This window comes from Triturus cristatus, chromosome 8, assembly GCF_964204655.1.
Source record: "Triturus cristatus chromosome 8, aTriCri1.1, whole genome shotgun sequence".
Lineage (NCBI taxonomy): Eukaryota > Metazoa > Chordata > Amphibia > Caudata > Salamandridae > Triturus > Triturus cristatus.
The window spans coordinates 447535219-447547388 of record NC_140591.1 but is presented as its reverse complement, the minus strand read 5'-3'; the positions used below and the strand labels follow the sequence as shown (position 1 = coordinate 447547388).

General features: G+C 40.9%; 1 protein-coding gene across 1 annotated transcript in view; it reads left to right on the top strand.

The window, feature by feature from the left end:
- SUCLA2 (succinate-CoA ligase ADP-forming subunit beta) overlaps positions 1 to 12170 on the top strand; it is a 318851-nt gene that overhangs the window by 33365 nt on the left and 273316 nt on the right. Inside the window, exon 2 of the mRNA XM_085621852.1 lies at positions 11370 to 11547. Within this exon, the coding sequence (XP_085477978.1) occupies positions 11370 to 11547 (178 nt within the window). The remainder of the gene's footprint in view (positions 1 to 11369; positions 11548 to 12170) is intronic.

The window sequence follows — 12170 nt, the reverse complement described above, 5'->3', positions numbered from 1 at the left end:
TGATGAGCCATGCAAAGAGCATTGTGAAGATGTAGAATATTATTTTAGTTGGATGTCCCAGCATAAAGCCACTTTGATCTGAGTTACTCCACGTGTGTAGGACTGTGTTTTGTGAGGGCCTTTTCTGCATTCTTCATGGGACTCCATTGGGTCTTGGGTAGTCTGCGGCTGGAGTTGTTACACAACGATATTTGCTTCTTTGACTTGGATCTCCCTTTCCAACAGGTCTTGAGAGAGATTCTTATTAAGAAGGTCACCCATGAAGTAGGTGAGGTCTTTAAGTGGTCTTTGGTGTTGCAACTATTATTACATTTCAATGCGGTCTGGAATTGCCTGAGCCACTTAACTAAAGCCTTGGACCAACAGTTGGTGGATAGTGGATTCTTCCCTTTTACTTTAGTCGGTATGTTAGTTTCGCTTGGCTGCAGTTTAAGAAACTCTGATCTCAACGGTCACTGTTTGCCTCAAGGGCAGTCTGTTTCACTCAGTCATACAATCTACATCTGCAACCCAAACTCGAAGTACTACTTCTCCAGTTTTACATTTAGAACTTCAAGGTCTTCACTCGCCATCAGTTTCTCCTTATCCATATCATAAAGTAATCCATAGCCTTTCATCCGTATCTTTCTTAGATTCCCATGCAGTATCATTTAATTTTACTGACCCTGTGGTTACTTAAAACTATTGTCTGTTTTGTTTTTTAGACAATAGGAAGCCATCTTCCTGGGATCTTGGCTTGGGCAGTGCCTCACGATGTCCTCACTGGATCACTGACCAAGTTTTATATGCCTTTCGTGTATATTTTATATTGTCTGGCAGAGTGACCGGGGCATCTAGAGCCTCTACTTGCTGAGGGTCCCTTGTGAATCATGCAGCGTGCGCATATTTTTGTAGTCTGTTTTCCGGGACAAGGTGGAGGACTCGTGTACAACCCCCTATAATACTCTCACTGATTTCACTATCCCTACCACAAAACTTTCCCACAGTTATGAACATTTCCTTAACCTTACTTTAAACCCTTTTCCTACATTTATTTAAACTATTTTTTAATTACTTAAGAAGTTAATTTGACCATATTCTAACACTAACCCTAATCAAACCTTAATCTACTTTTGATCCATTTCGTTCAGTTAACTACTTTCTGATCTTATTGTAATCCTAATACTTACTATAATTCAGTAATTTAAGTGGACCTAGGGCTGCCGCGATTGGGTTTTGGACAAAACAATACAGCAAACATTAAAATAAATCCCTACCAGGTCCTCTATTGCGGTCTACATACCTGTATACCTGTTACATATAACTCCTTGTCACCTTTCCTTTGTTCTTAAATTACTAACTATTGAATTTGCCTCAACTGGAGTTGGGGGTTGAGGGGAATGTGCGAGCAAGATGCCTGTGAGTTACGCAACCTTGTCCTTCTGATGCCTCCCTGACCACTGATGCTAGCCATGATGATTCACTGTTGCAGACCATGACACTCCTCGCCCTGTCTCCTGTCTCTCAGGTCAGTTAGCTGTTGGGTATTGTCTACTGTTTCCTCTGTGAGGTGCTTCTTGCCTAGAATTCTTTCAAAACTGAGATACGGCTGAGTCATCAGGAACTTTGGGTGGTTCAGGCTGTGCTGTTTCCAGTACATATGGCTTCATGGTGGGGAAAGTGTGCATTGGCTTGAATATGAGTGAACCCTGTAAGCCCCTCACACTGTGGACAAGTACAACTTTGTGACTTCAGGATTATGTGTAAGCAGTTTAACACAACTATGGGAAGTGTTGGCAGTTTTATATTGTCCTGTATATTTAATAGTTTCACTCATCTTTAATATAGTCCTAATGTAACAGCAAAGACAGAATTTTAGACTCAATAGTGTTGAACATAATCAAGTAGCGTAGCACTCCAGATGGTCATTTTGTCGCTCTTACTCATTAACCCGTGAAAGCATGAAAAACTTGTATATTAATAAAATATGTGCTACTAGCTTGTTGTGGAAATATTTCCTTAACTCTAATTTTCTTTATTAAGTCTTCTCTGAAGTTCTCACCTAATGGCAAACAAAGGTACAGAGCCATATGGAGAGCACGATTTGCCCAAGATCAAACTGTTTGACCATGTAGAAGTAAACGGGTTGCAATACTGAACAGTGTCTGAGATGCCCCTGGGAAACGCCCCTCTGTTGGTAGCCCTGCCCTCATTTTATCACCAACATACTTTACTAAAGTGGTACTACCAGGATGAGCCTACTGGGCCACATTTATTTGTGCAAGTGGTGCGGTGTGCCCACCCTAGCAAATTGCTCACCTAATCTCCTATATGGTTTTGAATTTTGTTTTCCACAACGTTCACTACCTGAATTGAGCCTATTACTAAGCACTCCCAGCGTTTGCAGATAAAGGGACACAAAGCAAAGGTTTTGAGGCCTTTTCTCCAGGTTTTGTGGCATTAGTTGGTGTGCATGCTTTATAGGATTGTTAGAATTGGTCAACCAAGGCCTAAGATACTATTTCACACTAAGTGAGGAACAACGTTACCCTTTGTACAATTGACTCTCCAAGAGAAGTGATAGCAAATAGTAAAGTCGCTCCTTACTTTTAAATGTACATTTTCAAAACCATTTTTGTTTAAGGCCCATGATAATTGTTCTATAAAAATGGACAAATAAACTATCTTGATGATCTCAGTTCGCCATTAGCCAGCAAGACACTCTATATGGATATTTCAGAGGATTCAATTTCATATGCATCAGACTACACTTAAGAGAGTTTTTATATATGCATCTTGGGTCATGCACTTTTTATATCTTCTACCACCCCCGTTTTCACCCCACTTAAGGTTCTTCCTAACCTATAGTTATATTGCAATGAATTATTTTGTACCGTAAGGTTAAGTATAGTAATAATACAATCTATTCTGACCCTACTGATACGACCTGGGCCCTAGCAGCTTCCTGTTGCCCAACGGGGCAAACTGAAGCAGACTTGGGACACCACACAGAAAGAGCCTGTGACCTCAATGTGGCTGAGGGTCCTGATCTCGCCAGGGAGCCACTGCAAGGCAATTACGGTGCTATTTACAGTTTAGAGAGGATAGGTGGAGGAAATGTTTGGGAAGCGTTTAAACGTTCTCCAAAAATGAGACTCAAATTTACATAGTAACTACCTGCATCATACATATCAGACCCCAAAGCGCATAGGGTACATGTATCGAAGTGCATCTGCCGAGTGCCCACGTTGGGCTGTGGCAGACGTGGATTTCCTTCACATGGTTTGGCACAGTGCTGGAATATTCAGGTTCTGGGATAAGGTGACTCAAAGCTTGACTGACATCACTGACAAGCTGATATCTAAGGAACCCGCAATTTGTTTGCTAAGTTCGGCGATGTGCACAAAAATACTATCTGTGCGGTTTTGTCAACTTGGCTCTGGTCCATACAAAATGCTGCATAGTGATGTCACGGAAATCCCCAGCGGCACCCTGCATCAGGGATTGGCTGCGGGACATTAAAAAATGGACGTGTGTGGAACTCCACTTACTTTCCCCCTTTGATTCAGAGGTGTCAAATAGTCATCGCTCATGCTTGGAACATGTACCTGAACAAGGTGGATGCCAAACCAGAGATACAACCTTCTTGAACACAACTGTTGGTATATGTGACCTGAAACTGTCTGTTGATTTATTTTTGGAGGGTGCGACAGGGGCTCTGCCTAAGCTGATAAACTATCACACATGATAACAGTTCACTGTACCCACGTAGTTTGTATATATTGGTTGTTGAAAGACAACAGTTCTTTTAAATCAATGCACCAAAAGTCTAGAACAAAAGTCTCGTATCTCTCGGGACTGTCCCAATGCTGCTCCAATTTAGAAGAGAGTTGAAGAAGGAACTCTGCACCTCAATGCATTAGCCGCCCACAACCCAGCGCTCTGCTGCCTTTTGGCTAGATTTGCGCTATAGAAAATACCATATACAGACATGCATACAAAAGAAAAGTGCTGCCAAAGTGATAATAGGGAAGTAAATTTGAGATCAAGTATAGCGGATAAAGTAAAGGTGCAGCACTTTTAAATTAGAGCACAGAAAAGTTCATATTCTCAAAATAATACCATGTTGAAGTTACCCAAAGGTTGTCTTCTTTTTTTTAATTGTGTTTTGCTTGTAGTGTTTCTAATATTTCTGACCAAGATTTTGGTGTTTGGCCCAAGTGTTGAGATCCTCATCCACAGGATAACATTAATCCTTTTTCCTCCAAGGGAAGCTAGCACTCGACATTTTTACAATCACTATGGGGATTATGAATGCTACTGTGGTAGTCCTAGTTTTTGGCATGAGCATCATTAGTCCTATTCCATCCTATAGGAAAGTAATGGTCATTTGTTGATAGCGATAGGGTTGCAATCATTGTGGTTTGTGAACACTATTACGAACAGAAGTGCTTTTTTGAATTGGGTAATAATTGTGCACAGTGTATTTAGAGTGTAAATTGGTAAGCAATTGTTGCTATTTGTTGCTTAAACTTTGCGTATTGGATAATGTGATTTCTACTTTTTTTTTTTTGCGTGTACATCTATGTTGGAGTATCAAATTTCTGTGGATATTTCATCTTTATTGAATCAAAGCCTTTATATCACCACCTTTGCACTAAGTCTAAGTGAGCCAAATTGCCCTGTCTGGTTATACACCCAGCATCCTGGTCCGTAGACGTGCAATTGAAAATGTGGTATTGGTGTGTGCCTTAAAAAACAAAACAGCCTGTCATCCAGTGCCACAGTTCTGAAGAAATCCGGAAACATGGAATAGGTGTCAGAGTAGGGAAAGCTGAGGGATTCAGTGCCGGAAAACAAAGTGGTTTCAGGTAATATGTTACTTCAGAACCAGCTACCTTTAGGATTAAATGGGCATTTGGTGGTATCTAGGTATATGTTTAAGGCAGTTGCGAGGCATGTATGGCTATGGAGAGCAGGCGAGGAGACTTCAGTAATCCGCTGATCTTTTTGAGTTTGCGTTGATCAGAAACATTTTCTGGAAAAATGAATTTCCACTTTTTACTGTCCACTGTCTCTTTTGTGCAAGTGTACTCAAGTGGCAGCGGTGGGGTTGGAAGGTTCACTCTTACTTTTGCCAGAGAATATCCACTAAATAATTGTTTATATGTCAAATTGACAGTGTGCTGTGTAATTGTGAAATGTGCTGTCCGTTACTTCCTCCTTGTTTACATTAGAGTTTTGCTGTGGTTAGTGTAAGGTGTGAGGGGCTGTGGAGTGTTCTAAGAGGGTGAGGCTCTGGTACTAGGGCTTTGAATCTTCCTTGTGGCTTGAGTTTCTTTATGACAATTGCAATGTTCTTCCCTGAGAGGGACAACATCTCATTTTTAACGTTGGAGTAAATGATGCCGTTCTTAGTGGCCTACCCTTTAGGGCATTGACTAATACATAGTAGGAAGAAAACTTTTGTGTATGTGTTTAACCTCCTCAGTCTTGGCTGCATTTTTACATCTGCTCAATGTGCGTGTTAGCGGTCTAAAGGCATAATGTTGCAAGTATTTGCATTTGAAAGAAGCTTTATCTTGTCTGGATGTGCCCTGACCTGTTTGTAGGTCTCTGCTCTTGACAGCAGATGCGCTGTCTCGAAAGAGACATGTTGTATATACTTTGTGGACTATATCCCACCCATAGGCTTCTCATTTGCTAGCTCTATTGTCGCTCTCCTACTCTTTCCTCATTTGCTCTTGGCATGAATGCCCTGGCTCTCCCTGTGTTTAGTCCTCCCAGAAAGCAGGGACCAATTACTACTATCCATCCACTTCTCCCATTTAATGACCATTGTAGGAACTTCTTTTTTCCTTAAGAGGAAGCGGTCGTATTTTCACTCGCTCTGATCGCTGCGCCGTTTCTGTAAACAGACCTGTAAACCTTGTTCTTCTCTCGTTTCTTATCCTGTCCCTAAACACCCTTCTTCAGCTGTTGCTTTTTCCTCCATCCAGTGCCTTGTTTATGCTTGTCCTGTGCTTCCCCCGACTGTTGTGAAATTGCTCTCCCACGCCACGTTTTTTTTTATCCCGTCTCTCAATCACCCGCCTTACACTGTCATTTGCTCCCTCCGGCGACCGTGTGGCTGCTTGCTTGCCCTGTGCTTCTCCGACTGTAGTGGAACAGGCTAGTAAATCATGTTCTTATTTTGTTTTTCAAGCCACGGCACGTTTTTCAATTACCAGGAGAACATTTGTCTGGAGAAAGCGAGAACGTCCGCATTCCCCTCCATGGTCTCCATTGCTGTGCAAGGTCACGTGACTGCTTCGTTTCAACTGCCCTTCACTCTCATTTTCACCTCCCCTGAGTTAGTTTAAAAAACACAGGAACACGTCATAACGGGCTCGCTGGTTATCAATAAAACCGGCTGCAGGAAGGGCTTGTTTCGATTCACTGGATGATCATTGTAAAGCGTCACATGCCAACAATTGCACTCCTAGGCGGTGGAGTTTGTTTAGTTAGCGTTTTACCATACAGTGTTCAGTACATCAGCAATCCCCTCCATGGTCTCTATTGTCTTGGAAGGTCAGATGACCGATTTGTTTCAGGTGCCCTTCTTACCTCATCTCCCCTCCCCTGAGATAGTTACAAGAAACAGGAACCCATCATAACAGGCTTGATGGTTACTAATAAAACAGGGTGCGGGAAGGGCTTATTTCAATTCACTGGTTGGTTATTGTAAACCGCCCCATGCGTTTTGTGGTTTAGAATTCAGAGCACACAGGGTTTGTTACAGAATTACAGGTCAAAAGCAAAAGTTCAGTAAAAGACTTATTGCAAGATTAAATAAACAAATGTTTTTTCAGCAGACGGCACCCTGCCTTTGAGATGAAGGTTTTGTAAATGTTGATGCCAGCACAGTAAAGTCACATTACGAAAAAACTGCAACCTACCGGGGGTACCAAAGAGGCACTTATTCTGTGTTTTCAAATAGATTAGAAACTGATTACGCAATAGGAGCGGGAGATAGAATTAGCCAAGAACACAACGGACTCTGATAGGGGCACAATAATAAAGAACACACACCAACAAACATGCATTCAACCCAAATACTCATGCATTCAAAAGTAGAAAAATACTTAGTTTGTTAAGCTTTGTTAGACCTGCAATTAAAGATGTGTAGTGAATTAGGTTAACGTTTAGGGTCATAGGTCACATGGCAGAATGGTTTTTCCATAACTAACTATGTAGTGATACAGTAAAGAGCTGTTTCACATTGCCAAGAGGAGTCTGTTGTTTTCTTTATTCTTCTGTTACCCTGCAGCACGCTTTAAGGCTGAATTTGTTAATGTTACACAAATTAACAGGATTCATTTTATCAACCTCCGAATGTTCAAAGGCCGAGTTAGCCCTGCCAGGATCCGGCCACGTGACCTAGTGATATCAGTACAGTGACCTAATGAGCTGGCTTACCACTTTCTTACAATGGCCTTAACATCTAGGTGGTGTTTGTAAATCCAAATCACTGATTGAAAGGGAGCTGTGGTCCGACTATACCATGTTTATGTGAAACCAGATATTCACAACAGTGCCTCACAAACCACCATGTCGGAAGAAGAGGGAATGGATTTAATAAAGGATTCCTTAATTTGAATCTACGCATGCAGTGATATCTGCATTGTGAGGACTGTTGGCCATGTTATTGCTAGGCAGTCGCATAGCTCAGTGGGTCGAGTGCCTGCAACAGGCATGTGTGTAACATGCAAGTCACAAGTATGAATTGCACTAACATAGACGGTACCTTCGGTTCTTGAGAACTGAACAAAATACGCATCATGATTTTACAAGGTAATTTTGGCAGCACTCGTTAAAGGGAATGGACACATTTCATATTGTGTTTTGCTCTTTATCAAATGGTATATTTACTTTGGGATGTCTTGTTTATGTATGCCTGTGGTTACACAAAGGAGTACCGGCACATCCTGTGCGGGCGCTTAGGTGCTACATCTGCCTGGGGAGCACTTACCATCTGGCCATGCAATTCTGAAACTCATTGACAAAGCAAATTGTTCTCGCATTGCCGAGACAGATTGGCTTTGCCAATGCTTGCTTTATCTGCAGAAACTGGGTATGAAGATATGCAATTCTGCTTCAAATTGTGACTCATTTTGGTGCATATGAAATTGCCATCCTAGGGGAGACTCTCAGCTTTGGAACGTGTAGAAGGAAGAGATATATTCAACAGGTGAAGAGCTATTATCAGAAGCTTTCCCAGCTTGAAACTGAATTAACAGTAAATATGAGAGATAAAATGGAACTAACTGCAATCCTGGACTCAATTTTAGTGACTAAATCAACTCTAAATGATTTTTATCTAAATAAGCTTGCAGGATCATATTTAGCCAAGCAGCAAGAATGCTATGAATATAGTGAATCTGTTGGGCGATTACTTGCAGTCAGGACCAGGCAACAAATTTCTGCTCGACACATAAGTCAAATAAAAAATATGAATGGCGCTATAATATCTGAGGAGGGTGAGATTAGAGATTCTTTTAAAGACTTCTATAGGACCCTATATACAGCAGATATGTTACCTGGTGAGGGCTATGACCCTCTTTTCTTGCCTAAAGTAAAACTGGCAAAGGAGGAGGTGTGCCATCTTGAAGTAGAAATCTCAGAAAAGGAACTCCAGAAAGCGCTATACGATCTACCATCAGCCAAAGCCAGCGGTACTGATGCCATACCGTTAGAATTCTATAAAACCTTTTTTAAGGAGATATGTGCGGAGCTTCTTGATCTCTTTAATATTGTCAAGGGGGGAGATGCACCACCGACGTCCTGGGGCTCGGCAAATATTGTTATATTTTTATAAAAAGAAAAAGACCCGTTAAATATGGGTTCTTACAGACCAATAACACTTCTAAACAGTGACGCTAAGCTATACTCTAAGATCCTTGCCTCTCGTCTTAATAGAGTTATGCCGCAATTGGTTTCCCGGTGGCAACATGGATTTATACAGGGAAGGGGGACAGAGGATCATATAAGGAGACTTATTACACTATTGGATGCCTCTGATGTTTTAAAACTTCCCTTAGCAGTGGCCTTTCTAGACGCAGAAAAGGCATTTGATCGTGTTTCCTGGAACTATCTATGGAAATGCCTCAAAGCTAATAATTTAGGAGAAGGTTTTATCAGGGCAATGCAGGCTCTTTATTATAAACCGTTAGCGCAGGTACAGATTGTGGGAGGCCTCTCTGAAACTTTCCCTATAGAAAGAGGGACAAGACAAGGATGCCCATCTTCGCCTCTGTTATATGCATTATATATGGATCCATTTCTTAGGCTCCTGGAGGCTTCAGAGAATATATCTCCCTTTAGCCTAAATTATAGGGATACGAAAATATTGGCATATGCCGACGATGTTGCTGTTGTCACGTCGGAATTATCTACTACACTGGTCGAAGTCGAAATGTTGGCTGAGAAGTTTGGCCGAATCTCTGGCTATAGGCTTAATAGGGAGAAAACCCAGATTGTAGTCAATAAATTCATGAGCTCTACAGATGACAGAATAGTGGAGGAGGCGGTGTATCTTGGTATTCGAGTCCGGGCTCAAACTAAGGAGGTAGTAGAGGCAAATTTAACCCCTATAATGTATAAAACTAAGAAAGACATGGGTCGATGGGACAACCTGAAGCTATCTATTATTGGGAGATGTAATCTGATTAAAATGGTAGTTCTGCCGAAACTATTATATATTTTCCGTACAATACCCCTGGAAATACATAATCTATGGTTTCAACAGATCGAGCGTGAGATAGCGAGATTTATCTGGTCTTATAAAAAAACGCGCCGTGCAAATTGTTTTCTAACACTTCCAGTTGAAAGAGGTGGACTTGGACTACGAAATATTAGATTATATTACTCGGCGGCGTCATTTAAATATTATTGGCCCATGTTTCGATCAGAAGATAATGATCGCGACATCAAATGATGTGCCCACTATATATGAGATGTTAATGGGCTCGGGAGCTTGTGGTTGTCTGTTAAAAATGTATGAGCCTAGCTACTATAAAAAAACCCGATTTAAGACTTTGATCACTGCATATCAAAACTGGACCCGGGTTAGAAAAAAACTTGGTATGGGCAGGTTTAGCAGATACACACCATTTCTTGATAATAGCCAGATCCCTGTAGCATTGTTGGATGGATATTTTGAGCGGTGGATAAGGGCGGGTGTGCGTAATATCGCAGACCTGCTGGACGGAGACCAGCTAGCTACATTCGAAACAATTAAAAATAGGTTTAATCTTATTAATAATGATTTTTTTTAAGTTTCTACAAATAAGGGACTTTATTATTAAGAAAACTGGGGGTATAACTGGGTACTCTGTGATTCCGCTGCTAGAGGTTATTACTGGCAGGGACCCCCCTACATTCTCGAAGCTTTATAGGATATTTCTTGAAGGGTTACCTGACGATATTGAAAAACATTCTATCAAATGGCAGGAAAGGCTGGAGGTTGCTGATTCCTGCTTGGAAAGTGCTATTGTATTGGCTAACACTGTATTATCTACAGCTAACCTCCGGGCACAATGCTTTAAAACATTCTTTGATGTTTATATTTCTCCTGCTAAAATTATTAAATGGGGGGGATCGGAGGGTATCCATTGTTTTAGATGCAAAACTTTGGGTACAGATTTGGTGCATATTTTTTCTACATGCCCGGAGCTTGAGAAGCTTAGGCTGGAGGTTACTACGTTTTTGCAACATGTTTTGAACAGAAGGGTATTGCTAACTCCTCAACTTATGTTACTTGGGGTATCAACACCAGAGGATAAATGTAAGGAGTTTTTGTTTATCGTGATGACTATACTTAGATTATGTATTGCCTCCTCGTGGCTCGACCCACTACCTCCCACATTTGGGCAATGGAAAATGCGTCTGCTACATGTATTTAATCTGGAGAATGCTCTCTATGCCCAAAGGGGGAAGAGAGGAAAACTTAAGGGACTTAAGATCTGGAGACCACTTAATGATTGGATGAATGATTTAAACAACAAAAGTTAAATATTGGAGGGGTCTCTTGCCTGGTTTTCTTTTTCCTTTTTTCTCTCTTCTCCCTTTATCTCTTTTTTGCTTTTCTCTTTTTCTTTAATTTTTGATAAATGTGCATTAAAAGCTTTATCTTCGGTTCTGCTAGCTGAAAAAATTTGAATTGTTAATACTGTATACCTCCATTCTGTATGTGCTTGCATATCAAATCAGTTTGTAATTTAGACTTATTCAATAAAGGTTTTTGAAACACAAAAAAAAAGAAGAAAAAAAAAGAAATTGCCATCCATAGTTTATACAATTAAGGTGGATTTGTTTTTAAAATTTAAAGATATGTTGTTTAACTTTGGCAGGTACTCGCTGGAGCTTCTGGGCTGTTTAACAGTAATGGCATCCAGGTACAGCAGCAAAGGAACCTGTCCCTTCATGAATATCTCAGCATGGGGCTGCTCCAGGAAGCAGGGATCAATGTCCCAAAAGGACTTGTCGCCACTTCACCCGAGGAAGCCTTTGCAGTCGCCAAAGAAATAGGTACAGTGCACGTGACCACTTTAATGTTTATTGTTGCTGTAAGATCCATAGGAATGTATTCAATAATTGTTTTGTTTACAGAATGGTAGTTGATTAATGATCCATTTGGAGTCATTAAATACTTTAAAAGAGTTAAGATTGCTTTAATGCATCAATCACACGGCCCTTCTACCTGGTTTTGTGTCTTTTCAAAGGCTACAAACTAAATGAATGTTTACTCATTGAGTTTTTCTCATTGATTGTGTCTCTTCATAGACTGTACTTATGAGTCGTGAACTTGATGTGGTTTAAAATCCGTTTTGGGGCCAAAACTTTCGTTTGTACTGACAAATGTGATCACATGTAGAAATATTGCAGGTTTTTGCTCCACTGATTAACTCGAGGGAGCAAACAGATTGTGTCAACTGTGTACCTCAGAAATGGGTAATAATGCTGTTTCAACTTGGTTATTCCCAATTGTGAGTTGTTCGGCTATGCAGAGGGTTTAAACTGTGCATCCACATTTCTTGCCACTCCATCATGGTCGGGCCATTAAGTCTCCTCATTGAGATTCACCCATTGACTGACTAGTCCTTCTATGTGGAATTACATTTATGAACTTACCCTCACATTGATTCATTTAA